The 21,773-nt window shown below is 39.4% G+C and overlaps 1 protein-coding gene across 1 annotated transcript in view; it reads left to right on the forward strand.

Moving 5' to 3' along the window:
* The window catches only part of HYDIN (HYDIN axonemal central pair apparatus protein), a 433,731-nt gene that overhangs the window by 152,182 nt on the left and 259,776 nt on the right, over positions 1-21,773 (forward strand). The window contains exons 10-11 of the mRNA XM_032613277.1: positions 1,465-1,648; positions 17,491-17,590. Coding sequence (XP_032469168.1) covers positions 1,465-1,648; positions 17,491-17,590 — 284 coding nt within the window. The remainder of the gene's footprint in view (positions 1-1,464; positions 1,649-17,490; positions 17,591-21,773) is intronic.

Genomic DNA, 21,773 nt, shown 5'->3' on the forward strand with positions numbered 1-21,773 from the left:
ACCTATTTCTTTGACTTCTTTATGCTATGTGACCAAAGGATCCTGAACACAAAAGTTATTTAAAAAGAGTTATTTGACATTGCTGAGCATGTGGTGTGTGAAGTCATTTAGAAAATAGGGCTGGGACTGGAATTCAGTGACCCTAGCCTCTCAGTCAGTACTCACATTACTAAATAATTTATCTCTCACCACTGGTAATACCAGTAAAATGCTGGGAAAAATAGTCATGTATACTGGGAGGAGATGAAATTCAGTCTTCAAAGGTCAGGTGAAGTAACAGACACCAGGAGTAATGTGAGCATAGCCTGAGTAACGAGTAGAATGTCGGGAAGGCTGCTTTTCTGACTTATCACAAGGGATATGAAGATCTAGAAAGAGGGAGAAAAATAGGACGTGTCTCCAGGTGTAGTCTGAGCATTTTATAAGCTTGACAGCTTGGTAATTGCCTGCGGTTGATACAAGGAGAAAACTGGCATTTATTGAGCAACTGTTTTGTCCCAGGAACTATACCAGGTCCTTGATCACATTTAATTCTCAACATATCTTTATGATGGAGGAGCTCCTGTTCTTTCCATTTTATTGATGAAGGCACTGAGGCTTAGAGGATTTAAGTAACTCCTGAAGTCACAGAGTGAGTAAATAGATAGTAGAGTCAGTACCAAAACCTAGGCGTTGGGACTTCCCTGGTGGCGCAGTGGTTGAGAATCCACCTGCCGATGCAGCCCTGGTCCAGGAAGATCCCACATGCCACGGAGCAGCTACGCCCGTGTGCCACAACTACTGAGCCTGCACTCTAGAGCCCACGAGCCACAACTCCTGAGCCCGCATGCCACAACTACTGAAGCCCGTGCACCTAGAACCCGTGCTCCAGAACAAGAGATGCCACCACAATGAGAAGCCCATGCACTGCGACAAAGAGTAGCCCCCGCTCGCTGCAACTAGAGAAAGCCTGCGCCCAGCAACGAAGACCCAATACAGCCAAAAATAAATAAATTAATTAAAAAACCAAAAACAAAAAAAGCTCTAGGCCTTGCTGGCTCCAGCTTCTGTTCTCTAGGTAATAACAGCTAGGAAGGAATTCAAGCTAAGCAAGTGTAGCAGAAATGAAATTGCACTTAAAGTGTGGGAGGCAGGGTATATGTTAAATATTGAAAAAGCAGCCTGGAAAACACAATTACCTAAAAGAAAATATTTGTACAAATATACTAAGGGCTCAGGAGTAAGCAAATGGGCATTGAGTAGGACAGGAAGCCTGGGAGCACTTCTTGAAGGAAGCAAGCTGAGGTTCTTGAGAGGTTAAAGTACAAGGTCACTCAGCTGGTATATTATAGATTCAGGGCAAGGAAGGACCACCCCAAGGTCATGGGTGAGACTATTCCCAAGAGGATGGGCTGGCGGGGAGCCCTTTACAATGTTCTTCATGGGAGTATCAAAATGAATCTCATGTTTCTTGCTTTTTTTTAGGGTCTGTGATGATCTTACCAAAGAGGAAAAGAATGAGATCGATGGGTTTCTTGAGGAGTGCATTACTGATCCTTCACTACAACAGTGTCTTTCCTTTCTGTCCCGCACCTTTGAGAATCAGAGAAAGCTGGTTCAGGCAGATAGCATGCTCTTCTTGAATAACATTTTCAGTGTTGAGCCTCTGGTAAGCACATAAATACAGTCTGACCTTACAGTAAATGTAGTAGGGATGCAGGGCTTAATTTGATGAGATTACTCTCTCTGAGATTGATATGGTGAGTTCCAAGAGCATAAAGATTCCATCTGAGGAGCCTCATTGTCGTTATGAGACAGTGAATGAAGATTAATAGTAAGAACACTCAGAGGTTACATTTATAGGTCACACTTTATATGCACCAGTCACTGTTAAACACTTCATATGTATTACATACTTTATCTTGTTTGTATATATATTATCAGTTTTAATCAGTCCCCCATTCTACAGATGAGGAAATTAAGACTTAGAGAAATTTGATAACTTACTCGAGCCCAAACGATTAGTGTCAGTAGTTAGAAATTTATCCCTCATTAGCCTCACTGTAGAGCAGAGTTTCTCAACCTCTGCGCTATTGACATTTGGGGCTGGATAATTCTTTGTCCTGTACATTGTAGCATATTTAATAGCAGCCCTGACTTTTACCCATCAGATGCTAGTTGTGACAACCCAAACTCTGTCCAGATGTCAGATGTCCTCTGGTGGGCAAAATCACTCGGGTTGAAAACTGCTTTGTCCTTAATTCACTCAATAAATAGTTACTGAGTGCATGTTCTGTACCAGGCACTGCGTATGTACCAGGCATCGATGAACAAAACAGACATAGTCCTTGACCTCAATGTCTGTCTAGTGAGACCTGAGCCAGAGTTAGAACAGGATCTGTCTGATTCCACAGACGAAACTTTTTTTTGTAGGTGTACAACATAGTGATTTGATATTTTTATAGATTATACTCCATTTAAAGTTATTACAAAATAATGACTATTATCCCCTGTGCTATACGATATATCCTTGTTGCTTATCTTTTTTATACATAGTAGTTTGTATCTCTTAATTTCATAACTCTATCTTGCCCCTCCCCCTTCTCTCTTCCCATTGGTATACACTAGTTTGTTTTCTATATCTGTGAGTCTGTTTCTGTTTGCTGTATACATTTGTTTGTTTTGTCTTTTAGATAATAACATATAGTATTTGTCTTTCTCCATCTGACCTATTTCACTAAGCATAATGCTCTCTAGGTCTATACACTTGTTGCGCATGGCAGAATTTCATTCTTTTTTATGGCAAAGTAATAGTGTGTGTGTGTGTGTGTGTGTGTGTGTGTGTGTGTGTGTGTATCACATCTTCTTTATCTGTTCATCTATTCATGGACATTTGGGTTGCTTCCATATCTTGGCTATTGTAAATAATGCTGCTATGAACATTGAGGTGCAAGTATCTTTTCGAATTAGTGTTTTCCTTTTTTTCGGATTATGTACCCAGGAGTGGAATTGCTGGATCATACAGTAGTTCTATTTTTAGGGTTCTGAGGAACCTCCATACTGTTTTCCATAGTGGCAGCTTCAATTTATATTTCCACTAACAATGTACAAGGGTTTCCTTTTCTCCACATCCTCTCTAACATTTGTAATATGTAGGCTTTGTGATGATAGCCATTCTGACAGGTGTGAGGTGATATCTCATTGTTTTTTTATTTTTTGCTTTGCATTTCTCTAATAGTTAGTGATGATGAGCATCTTTTCATGTGCCTGTTAGCCATCTGTATGTGTCCTTTGGAAAAATGTCTGTTCAGATCTTCTGCCCATTTTTTTTTTTTTTTTTTTTGCAATACGCGGGCCTCTCACTGTTGTGGCCTCTCCCGTTGTGGAGCACAGTCTCTGGGCACGCAGACCCAGCCGCCACGGCTCACGGGCCTAGCCACTCCACGGCATGCGGGATCTTCCCGGACCCAGGCACAAACCCGTGTCCGCTGCATCAGCAGGCGGACTCTCAACCACTGCACCACCAGGGAAGCCCCTTCTGCCCATTTTTAATCAGATTGTTTGTTTTTTTTTTTGATATTGAGTTCTATGAGTTGTTTTTATATTTTGGATATTAACTCCTTATCTGTCATGCCATTTGCAAATGTTTTCTTCATTCAGTGGGTTGTCTTTTCATTTTGTTAATGGTTTCCTTTGCTATGCAAAAGCTTTTAAGTTTCATTAGGTCCCATTTGTTTATTTTTTGCTTTTATTTCTTTTGCCTTAGGAGACAGATTAAAAAAAATATTGCTATGATTTATGTCAAAGAGTGTTCTCCCTATGTTCTCTTCTAGGAGTTTTATGGTTTCAGGCCTTACCTTTAGGTCTCTAATTCATTTTGAGTTTACATGGTGTAAGGAAGTCTTTTAGTTTCACTCTTTTACGTGTAGCTGTCCAGTTTGCCCAGCACCACTTATTGAAGAGACTGTCTTTCCCCCATTGTATATTTTTGCCTTCTTTGTCATAGATTAATAGACCGTATGTGTGTGGGTTTATTTCTGGGCTGTGTATTCTGTTCAATTGATCTATGTGTCTGCTTTTGTACCAGTACCACACTCTTTTGATTACTGTAGCTTTGTAGTATAGTCTGAGGTCAGGGAGCCTGATACCTCCAGCTTTGTTCTTTTTTCTCAAGATTGCTTTGGCTATTAGGGGGTCTTTTGTGGTCCCATACAAATTTTAGGTTTACTCGTTCTAGTTCTTTGAAAAATGTCATGGGTATTTCGATAGGGATTATATTAAATCTGTAGATTGTTTTGGGTAGTATGGACATTTTAACAGTATTAATTCTTCCAATCCATGAATGTGGGATATCTTTCCAGTTATTTGTTTCATCTTCTATTTCATTCATCAGTGTCTTATAGTTTTCAGAGTACAGGTCTTTCAACTCCTTGGTTAAGTTTATTCCTAGGTATTTTATTCTTTTTAATGCAATTGTAAATGGGATTGTTTTCTTGCTTTCTCTTTCTAATAGTTCATTATTAGTGTATAGAAAATCTACAGGTTTCTGCATATTAGTCTTATATTCTGCAACATTACTGAGTTCGTTTATTAGCTCTAGTAGTTTTTTGTTGGAGACTTTATGGTTCTCTCTATATAGTATCATGTCATCTGCAAATACTGACAGTTTCAATTTTCCCTTCCAATTTAGATGCTTTTGTTTCCTCTTCTTGTATGATTGCTGTGGCTAGGACTTCCAATACTATGTCAAATAGAATTTTCAAGAGTGGGCATCCTTGTCTTGTTCCTGATTTTAGAGAAATAGCTTTTAGCTTTTCACCATTGAGTATTATATTAGCTATATATTTATTGTAAATGGCCTTTATTATGTTGACGTATGTTCCCTTTATACCAACTTGGTTGAGAGTTTTATCATGAATGGGTATTGAATTTTGTTGAATGCTTTTTCTGCATCTATTGAGAGATGATCATACGATTTTTACCATTTGTTTTGTTAATGTGGCATATCACAGCAATTGATTTGTGTATATTGAACCATCCCTGCATCCCTGGAATAAATCCCACTTGATCATGATGTATGATCCTTTTTACATATTGTTGAATTTGGCTTGCTAATATTTTGTTGAGGATTTTTGCATCTGTATCCATCAGAGATATTGGCCTGTAATATTCTCTTTTTTTGGTAGTATCTTTGTTTGGTTTTGGTATCAGGGAAATGGACTCATAGAATGAGTTTGAGAGTGTTCCCTCCTGTTCAATTTTTTGCAATAGTTTGAGAAGGATAAGTATTAACTCTTCTTTATATGTTTGGTAGAATTCCCCTGTGAAGCTGGGCAGTCCGGGACTTTTTTCTCTTAGACGTTTTTTGATTACTGATTCAATTTCAATAATAGTAATTGGTACATTCAGATTATCTGTTTTTTCCTGATTCAGTCTTGGAAGATTGTGTGTTTCTGGGAACTTATCCGTTTCTTCTAGGTTGTCCAATTTGTTGGCATATGACCATTCATAATATTCTCTTATGATTGTTTGTATTTCTGTGATATCAGTTGTAATTTCTCCTCTTTCATTTCTTATTTTATTTATTTGGGTTCTGTCTCTTTTTCTCTTAGTGAGCCTGGCTAAAGGCTTATCAGTTTTATTTATCTTGGTTTCACTGATCTTTTCTATTGGGTTTTTTTCTTTTTTTGGTCTCTATTTTATTTACTTCCTCTCTTATATTTATTATTTCCTTCCTTCTGCTGATTTTGGGCTTCGTTGTTTTTCTAATCCCTTTAGATAGCAGGTTATGTTGTCTACTTGAAATTTTTCTTGTTTCTTGAGGTAGGACTATATCGCTGTAAATGTCCCTTTTAGAACTGCTTTTGCTGTGTCCCATAGATTTTGGAAAGTTGTGCTTTTATTGTGATTCATTTTGGTGTATTTTTGCTTTCCTTTTTGATTTCTTCATTGATCCATTGATTTTTAGTAGCATTTTGTTTAGTCTCCATGTGTTTGTGTTTTACCCGTTTTTCTTCCTGTGATTGATTTCTAATTTCATACTGTTGCAGTTGGACAAGATGCTTGATATAACTTCTATCTCTTAAATTTGTTGAGACTTGTTTTGTGGCCTAGCATGTGATTTATTCTGGACAATGTTCCATGTGCACTTGAAAAGAATGTGTATTCTGCTGTTTTTGAGTGGAATGTCCTGTAGGTATCTATTAAGTCCAGCTGGTCTGATGTGTCAGTTAAGGTCACAGTTTCTTTATTGATTTTCTGTCTGGATGATTTGTTCATTGATATAAGTGAGGTGTTAAAGTCCCCTACTATTATCATATTATTGTAAATTCTTCCCTTTATGTCTGTTAATATTTGCTTTATATATTTATGTGCTTCTTTCACAGACCAAACTCCTGACCACTCTGCCCCACTGCCTCAAAATGAAAGTAACCAGCATCTTCTGTGTTTACTATCTGCTAGGCACTGTACATTACCTTAAACTTAGCAAGCATAGAGTGCTGTGAGGGTAAAGACAGCAATAGGAGTTGAGAAGACCCACAGCTAGTTAGAGCTGCCATTCAAACCTGTTGGAGAGAAGACATGGGCACAGGGACACATTAGAATAAAAAGTCACTTGTGAGAAGTGCCATTGACCTGTACGTACCAGTTTTCCTTATGTCTGTACTTCCAAATTATTACAGTATATAACATAGAAAAGGGAGTCCATGGCTAAATAAGTATGAGAAACACTGGGTTCAATATTGCTTGAAAGGTTTATTTGCTGTTAGACTTAAAAAAGTCTTTCATATGATAATGAGCATTATAAATCCCTTAAGAGGGAGCCTTCCCCTTGGAGATATCCTTTGGAACTAATATTTAGTGGGACTTGCTGTGTGAATCACAGGTAAAGACAGACAATCAGGACACTAGTTCAGAGGCTGAGGTGATTATCATAGGCTAAGAAGTTAGAGTAGGCTTTTTGAGAGCAGAGCCTTGAACTGGGTCTTGCAGGATGGAACTTTTGGAAAACAAAATTGGGGGTGTGCATGGCATGGTTCATTCAAGGTTCCATTAGTGGATCAGTTTGCTTGAAGTAAAGGGTTCATGTAGGGAAACAAGGTTGGAGATGTGGGTTGAGGCTGAATCTTCTCTCCTGTCAGAAGACTATCCAGGGCTCAATTCAGCAAAGGGATCTTCAGATATAATGAGTTAGCCCAGAAAGAGGTTAAATCAAGGTGAGCATACAGTCTTGGAAGGACAGGACATGCACCTATAAAAGTAGGTCATGCCCAAAGGTGCTGAAAAGATCAGGAAGGCATGACAAGTCCAAGCAAGTAAGTTGCTGAGTGAGGCAGAGGCAGGGAGGAGCAATCAATCATGGCAATCTTAGACGTGGCTGGTAAGGTCCAGAGTGTAGGCAGTCCAAGATTCTTCCTAGCCGGTACGGAGAATCCAGACTGATGACTGCTGTCCTTTTCTCATAGCCTTCTGGGAGTGGGTGACTCTGGGGTGGCAAACATTGGTGGTGAGAAGGAGGTGGGAGGCCTGCAGGTAAGGCTTGTATATTTCAAATTCAGAAGTAGGAAGACTGGGAATACCTCAGATTTTCTTCTCCTCATGCACGAAACCCAAAGCTGCTTGCTGCAGATATATGTGTTAAAATGTGGCACTTAATATGATTCCTTTCAAATTCTAGATAGGAACTGAATTGGGCATTCTTATCACAAGGCATTTTTTCACTATTAGGAAGAAAAACATTTTGTAGAATAATGATACACAGAAATGATACCTTTTAAAATAAATGAGACTAATTTCATTTATATTATGTGAAAAAAATACCCAGGAAGGGGATAGATAATATTTGCTTAGTACCTAAGTGATGGTTATGGCATCTGTAATAATTTTGTCTTTTCTGTACAGTATTCAGGTTTTCTTCTCATGATAGTATTCATTAGCTGATTCTTGATCATTTTTGCAAAGTGAAAAATGAAGGCATGAATTTTTCCTAGTGTTATCCGTAGTGTTTTTCTGGCCAGAATAACAGAACTCATTGTCAGTTATACTGGTATATTTATTGATCTTAAATTTCCTTTTTTCCTACTTAGAGATCCTGATAGTTTTATAGAAATACAGTTCTTGTGAGTGTAATATAATCTTACCTTGTAAATTAGTTTTGAAGGTATTTGATGGGAAAATTCTGTAATTTCATTAGCTTCTTGACTCTAATGTGAACTATGGGTATTTTCCACTATTGAGATTTTGGTTTTATGATACAGGTAAATAAATTCTGTAGTATTTTTGGATGATAGAGTTGGGAAAGGGTTTATAGAAGAGATGAAATCTGAACTGAATGTTGGAGGAAGGGTAAGATTTAATTAAATAGAAAAGAAGAAGAAGGATGTTTCCAATTGGAGAAATTTTGAAAACAAAGAAAAGGGAAACTTGTAATAATAGGTTCATAGCATATTAAACAACAATGAAATGATGGATTTTTCTGGAGCAGGTGGTCATGGAGAATATAAGAAATGAGACTGAGAAGGAGAGTTGGCATATCTGGGCTGCCCTGGCAACCCGTTACACTATAGCCAACTGTCTCCCACATTATGTGTTCTGTAAATATTGGATCTGAGGGGTGGTAGTGTGTGTTCCTTGCCAAGGGGAATTTTGTGCTCAAATAAGTTTGGGAAATACTGGTTCAAGAGAAGGTGACTCTCAAAGGGAAAAGTGCAAACAGTATTTCCCCAGGACGAGAGACCCCTTTTCCCACACAGTATCCACCGGAGTCAGTGTTGTGTGGATCCTAGTTTGGTAACTGGTGCTGAGGGTATCTGAGACTCACTGTAAGGTTTGGATCAGGAACAGGATGTGTTCGGGGTGTTTTAGAAAGATTATCATAGCATCAGCTTGTGGATCAAATTGGAAGAGGATGGTTAGAGGGTGGGATGGATAGTGCAGGTCAGGCAGGGGAAATTCACTAGTGCAGGGAGGGTCAGGGAAACTGAACATCTCTGCAGGCAAGTGGAGGGTAACGTGTGAGGGTGACACTGACCTGGAACAGCCTGGTGATGGTCAGAAAGCAAAAGAAATGGCAGATGTGAGAGATGCTCAAAGGAAAGACACTAGAGTGCTCTTTGACTGACTGGCCGTTGATGGTGAGACATGGTGAGGAATCATATGTCTTCTCAGATCTGAACTAGAGTGACTGGGAGAATTATGATGTCTTTGATAGGAATTAGCAAGTCAGGAGTCCTGGGTTTAACTCCTAGCTTTGCCAATGGCGAATGTGACCTTAAACAAGCAGTTTGGTCTCCTTTGGCATCAGTTGCCTTTTACACAAAATAAGGATATTTGGGCATGTTGATCCTTTTTAGCTAGTAGGTTATGATTCTCCAGTTTGAGAACAGACTCCGAGATTGTCAACATCAAGGAGTGCCTTATCTTTATCCCAGGCCTAGCACAGTACCAATTAATGGGTGGCTGAAGGAAGGAAGGAACGAACGAACAAATGGAAATCAATTAATGATGATGATTTTGTTTCTGAACATGTTGAATTTGAGACGACACTAGATGTCCACATAATTTTGGGATTGCAGTACTTGTGGGATGGGAATCAGGACTGGAGGTGAGTATCCTTTAGAGGTCTTCATGGAAGGCGTGAAAAGCGGATGGAAATTTTAAGAGCAGAGCAAAGAAGGAAACTTGCAGTGGGCCCAGGACAGCCCCCAGGTGCTCATTTTTAGAGGCCCTGCAAAGAGAGGAGAGGCTGTGAATTCACAGAGAAGGATGGCCAAGAGGAGAACCAGACAGCTGAGAACTCGCCAGCCTATCCTACATGTCTTTCTACCCTATTATGCCTTGTTCATCACCATTTTCTACTGAAGGACCTTCTGAATCTTGCTCACATAGAAGATCAGTTACACCAAATAGCCACTATTTAATTTCTGACACTTGAGCTATGCATCATCGATTAGTTTTTTTATCAGGATGTGATTCCTTTTGATTAGCTTCTTGATATGAGCTGAGTTCATAGTAGAAGCAGAGATGATTAAAACCAAGCAGTGCCACCTACTGATCTAACAGTCAATCTCTAATTGACGTCCTGTTCAAAAAATAAAAATAAAATTGAAGGTTGATGCAGGGGTTTAGAGACTACCTTGCTTTCTGATGGGCCCTTCAGCCTCTGTGTCCACCAGGTAGGATATTGTCTTCAACTGAGGTAAACTTAAAAAGTAAACAAAACCCAAAAAAACCCATGTTACCTTAGGGTCTGAAAGGAAGTAAGAAATGCTATGCTTATATTCTCAGACCTATGTCTATATATGTGGTTCTTTAAATGCGTCAGCCAAAACAAAGTTTAGTTTAGCCCTTATTGTGTTCTCTGTGTATTGAGTGTTTTATGGGAACACTGTTCCTATTTTAGAGGCTCTTTCAATTTAAAGCAAGTAGATTCAAGATTAAGAGATCACTGTCCTTAAATTGTCAAAAAGTGGTGATGGGTTTGAATTTAAATCACATTTTATTTATGTGATCATGTGAGAAGTAGTTTGACTCAATGCTGTAAGAATGTCTGATCCAAAACTCTAGAACTTCAAGTTCTTACTCTGTTCTACCACCACCTGGCCACTGGCTAATTCCACTGTCTTCTCATCATGCTCATTGCCTACCATTGCCATGGGGTCTGTTGGAAGAACCTTGAGGAGTTATGCTGGGGCATCTTTGGTACTGATGTGGTCACAGAGTGCAGAAGTGGGAGTTTGTCTTTTGAGAGACCCCAGACATGTTCATTGAAGATGAAGTGGGTGGGCAAAGACCCAGGGAGAAGGCATTCCTGGGCAGATACAAGAAAATGGGCTGGAAGGAATTTTTTTTACTTGGTAGTTTATTGATATTCTAATAGTAACCATAATTGTTGTTCTAGTCATTAAAGCATGTGCTGTATTACTACCATTTTTATCAAATTCCTCATGTCCATTCTTTTGATAATGTCTTGAAATATTAATGCAATTAACCTAAAATTTCCCATTTATTCCTGACCTAGGGAAGGTAGTACGTTCTACAGAATACTGATCATTTCTCAAGCCACTTGCATCCATATAGTTTTCTTCCCCCTTTGGAAAAGAATTGTGAAATTTAGTCTATTAGGCATGTTTTGTGCCTTCCAGAAAAACAAGTGGAATTGACTACCTTCAGAAATACAATATTCTATTTTACTAGATGGACTTTGGCTGTACAGAATTTTGACAGTCTCATTCTGTTATTTCCTCTGCTTAGGTCTCTTGGGTACCCTGAGTGAGAGAGAGTCAGAGATAAAAAACACAATTGCGAGAATTGAGAGGCAGAAGAATATTACAGGGCAAAAAGAGAGAATTAAGCTTTCGGTTTCCATGGGCATCTAGGAGTCCTCTGAGAAATCACAGCACAGTTGTGCTAGCCTTGTTTCTGAACTCTGGTACTGCTGGCTCAGGTCACACTTTTAAGATGCAGCAATTTTCTGAATGTTGAACACTTGATATTTTCTCAGAAATAAGGGTCTGAGAATTTAAAGACCTTTGGCCAAACTGGCCCTAAATGATTGGCTGACTGACATCAGTGAGCAGGGAAGACATTTCTGCTCCTTCATCCAGAATCCCTGGGGAAGCTTCAGCTTAATGTAACTAAGCCTTAAAAAGGGCGAGAAACTTGATAATTTCTTTATTACCATGTAAGTAACAGTAAACTATGCTTTGTCATCACCTAAGCCTGCGGAAAACATGTGGTTCAGCAATTCAGACTTTGAAAGCACAGCTCACATTAATTTATTTTTCCCAAATCGGCATAGCATGTGAGCTCAGCAGAACCAGGTTGGGTGGGAGCCCAGATGGCTACCAAAGAGGAAAGATCTAGCTTTTTACTACAACTCCCTTCCACTTCTTGTACCATTAGTCGTGAGTCACATTGCAAACATGTGGGCGCTGACTCCTTGGAAAAGGACACTGGAAAGGAGAAAGGAGGACAGGGATCTGCTGAGAGCACACTGTCCTTGACAAGTCACGGCTCTTCTGTCGGTGTGGTTTTCCCATTCTTCACCCTCCCTTTATTATTGTTTGTCCTCTCAGATCTTTGTGCTCAGATTAGAGAACCATTGGAGGTAGAGGGAGGCCTAGGGAAGTCTTAGAAACAGCAAGGTTCCTCATGGCTTATGAAATAAATTAAGACCCTTCGTTGTTGGAAGAGACGTATGTCTGCTGTCTCCAGAGAAAGGCATGAGCATCATGCACAACTACCTCAGCCCTGCAAAACCCCACTGGAATTTTCACCGTACATGGGTTGGAGTATCTCACCCAAGATAGAACACACCTTTTGTGAAACTTTCTCTGACAGATGGCCAAATCTTAAACCCCTCTCTTAGAAACTTTTCTGGTCATTATTTTAAGAATCAAAACTTTACTAAATTCACAGTTTCTAGTCCTAGGAGATACACTGGACGAGAAAAATCTCCTTGCGTGTCATGTGCCAATTCAATCTTTTCTCTCCATGATAATTAGGATAGTTTACCTTCAGTTTTTTAGCTTCTGTTTTTTCCCTGTATCTCTGAGACACTTCTCTTTGCCCCAAGTGACAATAGAGAGCCTCCCATTGATCTGAAAGGTGCTACAAGAGCAATTGTGGGTAGTGACACAGATTATAGCTTCTAATCAGTGCTTTTATTTTTTTCTCTTATTGATTGATAGAAATTTGAGTTTAAGAGGATGTTTTTATTTCCCAAGAGAAATTCTTTAAATTTTTCTTAAATATGATAAGATAGCTGAAAATATTTGATTATATAGTCAAGAATATTTCCATTTTGGTGGAACATGATGGAACTCATTACACATTATAGCTGCTCTTGAAGTCATTATTCACTGAGCTTGTTCTGAGCTGGCTGTACCCTACCCCACCAGGATAGCTTGATAAAGATCCTCCAGTGTTGACTGTATCATCCACAAGAACTTCCTGTGAGTCACCTTCCAAGTTACCTGAATGTTTGAGTATGAAGAGTGTCCTACTGTGTTCACTAGACAGGAACACCAGGTCATGCTGGCTTCAATGAAGCCTGATTGTCGGTTATAGTGTTTTTAAATTTCTCCTGGCATTTTTTAAAAACAATATGAGAAAGGTGAGACCTGACATTTTGTTATAATTGCAGTCGGGTTCAGGAAGTTAAAGAAAAAAGTATTATAGAATCCCAGCTCTGCCACTTACTATTGATGTGGCCTTGGGTGAGATACTTAACTTCCCCTTGCCTTGGTTTTCTCATCTTTAAAATGGGGATAGTACTACTTCACAAGCTTGTAAAGATTGAACTAGATAATGTATATCAGCATTTTAACACAGTGCTGGGAACATGAGCTCTCAGTTAATGGCTGCAAATATTATAGTTTGGAGTTATATACAGTTCAGTCTTGTATTGTGTCTGATCTCTTGTCAGATTAGAAAGTATGATCGGAAAGTATAACATTTGAGCGGGCAAACGTTTAGATTACTCTTCTCAGTGTAAGTTGGGAATTAAAATGCAGCTATTTTATATGATAAATTTAGGCCTTGAGTCATGTTGTAAACTACTTTCCAGATAACCAAGTAAATTAAATGTGTACATAACCATCTGTTCTTGCACTTTGGGTTTTGATTTTGCAAAATTTTCAGAAATAATTCTTCATTGGAAGGAAGGAAGGAAGGAGATGGGTAATAGGTGGGGGGGGGGAAGAAAGGTGATTTTTTAAATATTTTATTTTTATTTAAAGATTTTCAATAGAGAATTTTTAAAGAGCCTCTTTAATCATTGCCCATATAATTTTAAAGGAGGTCATTTTAATAGACACCTTTCTCATGATCGTATTAATGACCTGTCATGAACCAGTGGTGACATGTTCATAGACAGCTTTCAGAAAGTCTCAGAACTGTCCCTGTCGAGTCACTTGGTTGTTCGTGTTCCAGAAATTCCATTTCCAGAAATATTTAATATTGGGGCAAAAACTGCAAACATGGGAATTAACTTTAGACCTGAAAATTCAAAGTTGATTCCTTCTAGCAGGTCACTTGATTAATAAGTGAAAGGCAGTCATGGGTCTGAGGGAAAAACGAAACATTAAGACCAAGAAGGAAGGTAATTACAGTAAAAGTGAAGGCCATTGGGACAGTTATTTTCATCAAACAAGATAATGGTCATTTACAGATTATATTCTCCATACTCATCTCTCATTTGGAGCAGGAAAATGGACAGTGATGGGAAAGGAGTCATATATGGAAGGAAAGCAGAACAGCAGGGGGTTCTGTACGATGAGGCTGGTTTCACAGGACTGGGAGGAAAGGATATTGATGTCAGAGCCAGTAGGGAACATTCTGAATGTTTTGGCTTTCAGAAAGAAAGTTTAGAACTGAGCAATAAAGAAAGAAACATTATTTTCAGAGACATAAATGGCATGGACGTTAACTTCAGAAGTGTGGGAAAAGTAATATGAAAGGTATCAAAGATATATAAGTAGCAGTGGGGTCATGTTAGGCTGGTTGCCTGTTACTGGGGTTTGCTCTCTCTGATTTGGTAGAAAATGCTATAGTGAGTTTTTGCCGTAAAGAAATTGAAGTTCTTTAACTTTTATTTTAATCCCAACTGAAAAATAAAAGTGTCCTTCGGCATGTTCCTACCTCCTTCAAATGACCTAATATTGAAAACATCCCTCTGTGGGAGGAAACTGAATGACCACACTTCTGTTTTTGTAGATACACTCAGCCCTCTTAATGCACATTACCTGATACAAGCCCAGGAGAGGTTTTAGCATAGGATTTGTCCTTGAATTGTCTCCGGGGGCTCAGTAAAAGCCGTAAATTACTACATCTTAAGCACAACACAACAGCTGCAGCCCAGGATAAGAAAGCACGGCACCCACAGTCCCATTCTCCCAGTCTGAAGAACCCCGTGGAGGAAGGGCTTCTCAGCTTCCAGGGGGCTCCATATCAGACAGTCCGCTCCTGGATCCACTGCTCCCTCCTCTTGGAGGTTCTGGTTGCTTCTCTGTAGCATGTCTGTCCCACGGTTTTCCAACCCACCAGTCTGATAATCAGACTTCTTTGATGATGGGATGTGCAAGAGTGCTTCTGGGATAGAACTTAAGTTTGTTGCCTTCTTGTATGCGCATGGACCCTGGATTTTCTTGTGTTTGAAAGTGGTCTGGCCCAGCTCAAACTGTAAGGCCCTTGAATTTTCACACATGTACCGAGCTTATCTGATTCCTAGCATATCCTTTTTGGGGCATTTCTTACCACTCTGGTGAGATTTTTCTAGCAGAGGATTTCTAGGGATCCAAGATGGCCCCAGTGGTCAGTTTGGATAGGAACGGGTTAGCTGTGTCCATTCTACACTTCTAAACAAAGCAGAGCCTAAACCCAGCAGGGGAATACATTTGTCTCAAGGGTTAGGAGTAAGGCCAGGTCTTTAGACATTCTGAGATGGACTACCCACTGATACACCAGTGAATGGATGAGCCACTTTTTCTGCCTGGCCTCTCTGCTCATTCTGGCCACGAGTGTTCATAGCACTCCATATCACTAAAAACCCCCACAAATCAAAATGGGCCAGGTAGTCGCTGTTTATCAGAATAAAACAGATACCCGTTCCAAGGTTTGGAAAAGCGCCACGGTGAAATGCGCAGATAAGCAAAGGTGCTTAGGACTTCCCTATGCCCTGAATGATCTCAAAAGTCCGTGTCAGCTCGAAAATTGTATGACTTTTGTGGTTCCAGTTGAGGAGAAAATGGCAGAAGTAGACTGCAAAGATGAATAGGCATTTACCAATAACTACACAGTGTGCAAACTGAGTGATGTGAATGACTCAGTAAATACGTTGAACACTTACTATGAGCCACTTCTGGTTTAGGTGCTGGAGATAGAGCAGCACCCACCCTCATGGAGCCTTCATGCTAGTGGGCTGATGTGGAAGTGAGAGCTCCTGGGACCCACATGACACCCACAGCCCTCACTGCTACTTCTTTTTTTTTTTTTTTTTTAATATTTATTTATTTATTTGGCCGTGCCAGGTCTTAGTTGCGGCACACAGGATCTTTGTTGCCACGTGCGGGATCTTCATTGCAGCATGTGGGATCTAGTTTCCTGACCAGGGATCGAACCCAGGCCCCCTGCATTGGGAGTGCAGAGTCTTAACCACTGGGCCACCAGGGAAGTCCCCCTCACTGCTGCTTCTCGGAGACTCTGTGCCCTTCATGCTTCTGAAGCAGGGCGACGTTGCCTGAGAAGCACACTCACCAGGCTGTTACCTTCGTAAGCAAACCCAAATTGGCTCTAGTTTTCTGTTTTCCCCATCTTGTTTGACGTCTGCATTTTAAACCACTTTGCTCTCTGCTTGATTCTTCACTCCAGCACTATGTTCAGTTCCAGCCAACCTAGAAATAGAACATGCATGTGGGACTGTCTGAAACTGGATCCTAATTATTTATCAAGTTGCCTTTCCTTAGTTTTCTATCCAGTTGGTAGGACCATTTATACATTTTTAGGTGTGCTTATCACTGATGTTCTTGGCCTTATTTACAGAAACCATAGGAAAAAAAACACATTTTCCCCCTAATTTTTCTGATACTTTCATCTTAGTCTTTCTAAGTGGCATAAGAATGACATCAGTCATAGCAAACAGTTATTTGCTGAGCTCTTACTGTGTACTGAATGTGGGTCAGAAAGCATTTGACCTGCATGACCCCTCGTCAGACCTTAGGAAACCCTTTGAGGCAGGTGCTATAGCATCTCCTTTTACAGCCCTGAAAAGTTACATGGTTAGTACAAAAATATTTTTCAAAAGATATCTCAAGGGGATTCTGATATGTGGTATGTTGCATTACAAGTTCAAAACTTGGTTTTCTTATTGTGACTTTTGAGTAGTTTGAGTTAAAACGAGAAATAATATCACACTGGATCAGAACCAGAGTTTGATCTGGCCGTTGTTCTGCCTTGAGCCATTGCCGTTTTCACAGAATAAGAGTATTTCCTTATGCTGTCACTCAAAAGTTAGGAATGGTTTTTCCATCAGGTGAGTTACATACTTCTTTCCCTGTGGCCTTTCTGGACCTTATATAGATAAGGCGCAGCACTTATCACGTATATTTCAAGATATTTGTGTACATTTTTATCATCTCTCTGAGGTGTGAGCTCCATGCAATCTTAGACCATACCTTTCTTCATCTCTGAAGCCCAATGCTGGACACACAGTGGCATATAATGAATGTTAATTGAATCCACAAATTTTAAAAATGCCCTAAACACCCTAGTTTCCTTTAGTAACTAATTATATATTCATGAACTCACTGAAATGATCTTTGAAGCTTGTTTGCAGCTTGTACCACCTCTTAACAAGTAGTAGAAATTTCCTATCTGTTGGGTAAAATTGTGCTTTCTTTTATTTGTTGTCAAAATATTTCCTTCAAATTTCCTGGAGTTACAACAACAGCATTTAAAAGCAGTGCATTCCCTCCATCATATTGTTTTTTAATGATTCTTTCACGTTTTTAGGAAGGTGATGTCTGGCCCAATTCATCAGCTGAAATCACTGTGTACTTTAACCCTCGGGAAGCCAAACTCTACCAGCAGACTGTTTACTGTGACATTTCAGGTAAAGACTTCTTCCATGTGGTAAACTCAGGTTACCAGGTACCTAGAGCATGAAGTGATAAAGTGTGTGTGTGTGTGTGTGTGTGTGTGTGTGTGTGTGTGTGTGTGTGTGTGAGAGAGAGAGAGAGAGATAGAGAGAGGGAGGGAGGGAGGAGAGAATGTTCAGGCTATGTGCAGTGTATGATATCAATAGGGGAATGATGGAGTCAAGCTAGGCATGTCACACTTCTTTCTAGTACAGATCAAACTTTGAAGTACATTACAATTGTGGTGTGGTGGGTGGGGATGGGAAACCATGGGTCTGGGTTACCCTTTGATTTTTAGAGCAGTAAGAATATTACTTGACACCAGTTCTCGCAGTGTTATATCACAATGTTATATTTTGTTCTTTTTATAGTATTTGGCTACTTAATATTTTCCTTTTTAAGTTTTTATCATAATAATGCAGGCCAAGTGAGATGGGAAGGCAGCCTGGCGGTGGCCAGAGCCACAAGGAGGGTGTACTAGTTGGGTGACAACCTAATGGCTTCAGGAGGTTGGATACATATAGAGGAGTTAAGCAAAAAGTAAATATATTGAGGATAACAAGAGCCAGTATTTTTCACTCTCGAAGGGAGGAGATACAAATATGGGAAGGAGGAAGCCTAAGATGAGCCCTTTGATATTGGAATGGAATTGGAGTTATCACTGTGAACTCAGGGTTGCTGATGTGCATGGATATAGAAATAAATGTAAATATATGTATATGTGTATGTACATACATATGCTTAATTCCTAGCTATGTTCATTGAGATGTCATGGAAGCTTTGAGACCCTAATAGCAATGAGCACAGCTAGCACCCAAAGGTTGGTTTCTAAATCCCACCCTCCACTCAAAAGGAACCTTGAAGAATTGATTGATTCTAGAACTGAGGCAGAGAAAGAGCAAGATGAGCCTGGAACATCCTTTTGTGCTGGAAAATAAGGAAATGCGTAAAGAAAGACAGATATGTCAAAATGACACAGAAGCCAGCAAAGAGACTCTCCCTGACCAAATTTGGAACAAGTCGAGAATCAAAATAAATAATGACACTAATAGATTATAATCAGTTGAATAAACAGGAATCTATGAATCTACTCAATAAAATTTGCCATTTGGCAATCATAGTAATAACCAATTCTGGTGAGAATCACCAATGGCTTAAAAACTAATAGGTGAAAGGGAGGTGTGGAACAGGCTTTAACATAGTCTCAAAATATTCTCCCTCAAAATACTTACTAATCATAAAGAGGAGAAAATTAACTTTACCCTAAACAGACCTGGTAGATGTCATTTAAATTCATACCAGCAAATAGAGCAAATCAATATTGTGTATCACCCGCTAGGATGCAAAGAAAACACAGCATGTCTTCAATGATATTAGGACCAAAATACCTAACTTGAGTCTAATAACAAGGAAGCATCAGACTAACCCAAATTGAAGGACAAAACGAGATGACTGGCTTGTAATCTTCAAAAAATATCAAAAAATTTAAGAAGAAAAGACTGAACAACTGCTCCAGATTGAAGGAGACCTGGGAGACATGATATCTGGGTGCAACATGTGAGCATAGATTGGATCCTTTGCTACAAAGGGGACTATTGGGCAAAGGATGTATAGAAGTTCTTTGCACTACTCTGGAGACTTTTCCGTATTTTAAAAATGTTTCAGAATTTTTTAAAAAGCTGATGCCATTAAATAAGTAAAACATGCATATAGTAAAATGAAGCTAAATAACAGTCTATTTCTCCAGTACTGCTTCCAAGAAGTGCTTTTACGTGTTTCTTGTGGTGGTAATTTCCTTTGCTGATTCTATGCTTGTATGGCTATTGTTGATTTATCAATTTTATATACTACTTTTGAGTCCTCATTATGAAAGATGAAGATTTAGTTCACCTCTGTCTCCTCTACCGCTTCCTGGGCTTATTGGTTTATAATTTACATGCAATGAAATTCACCCTTTTTTGGTGTACAGTTCTGTGAACTTTGGCAAACCTAAACAGTGATGTAACCACCACCAAAAGCAAGTGTAGAATATCTCCATCACCCCATAAAATTTCCTCATGCCCCTTTACAGGCAATTCTATCCCCCACCTTAGCCCCTGGCAACCCAATTATTTTTATTATATTTATTTTATTTTATGAGTTTTATTTATAGCCTTAAATAACTTTTATTGGGCTTCCCTGGTGGCGCAGTGGTTGAGAATCTGCCTGCCAATGCAGGGGACACGGGTTCGAGCCCTGATCTGGGAAGATCCCACATGCCGCGGAGCAACTGGGCCCGTGAGCCACAACTACTGAGCCTGTGCGCCTGGAGCCTGTGCTCCCAACAAGAGAGGCCACGACAGTGAGAGGCCCGCACACCGCGATGAAGAGTGGCCCCCGCACAACGATGAAGAGTGGCCCCCGCTTGCCACAACTAGAGAAAGCCCTCGCACAGAAACGAAGACCCAACACAACGAAAAATAAATAATTAATTAATTAAAAAAAATTAAAAAAAAAAAAAAAAAAAACTTTTATTTATATGCTTAAAAGTGTATTTTTGGATCCATCAGCTCTACAGTATCTCTGGATGTATAAAGATATTGGGACCCCTAACCTGCCCACTGCAGTTAACCCTATTTCTCCCTCTTCTGTGAGTTATTCTGCTTTGTGTTGTCATGGTTGATAACCACATTCAAGTCTTCTATTTTGTCTATATACACTGAAGGGTCAAGTTGTATTCTGAGATTACATTTTATATTCTGTTGGTTGAGTGTTCTGACCCTTAGACACTCAAAGAATGTCCTTAAGGTCTGTATCTTGTAGATTTTCTTTACTGTCCACCACTTAACTATACCTTGTTTTAGCTTACTTCATAATTGACTTGACTCTTTTGTACAGCTTTTGGTATTTCCCCCCCACTGTGGTTTCTAATTCCTCATTTCTTTATTCCTATCTAATTTCAGAATTCATGTTCTTCTTCTCCTTGAAGACATTTCCTCAGAGCCCACCAGCTTTTTATTCTAATTTAGATCAGTTACCTCCTGCACAGTTTTTATCCAGGAATTTTTCTTTAATTTCCATGTGTGTTCCATTATATCTTTTGACTCTCACTTTGCTCAAGTAACTTCCTCAGAAAAAGTGTATCTAGGTGGGAAACTTTGACCCTTGCCTGCAGGAAAATGTCTTATTCTGCCTCCATACCAACTTGAGAGTTTAGCTGACTGTAGAATTCTAGGTTCAAAATAATTTCTCCTCAGAACTTCGAAGCCATAGGGCCAACTTTATTGTAAAAATCCAGAAGTTTGAAGGCCACCCAATTCTCCTTCCTTTATAGGTGCCCTTGTATTTCTCTCTCATATTTTCTAGGGTTTTTGTTTTCATTTTTTTTCCTTTTTTTGTACTTGGGGTCTGAAATGTCATGAAGCTGTGTCCAAGAGTGAGTTTTCCTAGTTCGTTTTCTTCAGCTTTCTATGGGCCATTTGAGTCTGGTTACTCATGTGTCCCTTCCAGCTCTGGGAAATTTTTTTTTTTACATATTTTCCTCCTTTTTCTTTCTTTTTTTTTTCTTTTCATTTTATTCTTCCGGAAATCTTAACATTCCAAAGTTAGACCTACAGGATTGATTATCTGTTGTCAAACAACAAGATTTTAATCCTCAAACATGAATAATAAATAATATTAAATGCCATTTAAAGCAATTAAATAAGGATGCCCAGAGAAATACTGACATTTATTAGTCAGAAAAATCCAAGGTAGCAGGTATGCATTCATAGGGTTACTTCCAATGTCTTCTGGTCTGTGGTTATCTGTTTGTATATAAGAATAAGAAAATGAGTTTAATTTTCAGGGTAGCTAGTGCTACTTACTTCTGCTGTTTAATGTGTAGGTCTCCCAGGAATACAACCGTGGTGATTTTAAACTTGGGAGGGAGAGTAATAAGAGTACACAATCATTAGTATCCCCAAGTGCAAAAATTCCACTGTTCTGCAATATCTTGTTTTCCAGTCCATATCTATGGACTGTTTTCAGTTCATATCTGTGCAGTTACTTTTCTCTTTGTGTTAAGGAGTCAGGCAGTCTACAGGGGGGCTGCTTAACCCAAGACTCTGTCACCCTCCACCCACCCCAGGTATGTATCTCTTCCTGATGATATTTCCTGCACCTTCCCTGGATGTAACC

The sequence above is a fragment of the Phocoena sinus genome, chromosome 19 (genome assembly GCF_008692025.1).
Source record: "Phocoena sinus isolate mPhoSin1 chromosome 19, mPhoSin1.pri, whole genome shotgun sequence".
Classification (NCBI taxonomy): domain Eukaryota; kingdom Metazoa; phylum Chordata; class Mammalia; order Artiodactyla; family Phocoenidae; genus Phocoena; species Phocoena sinus.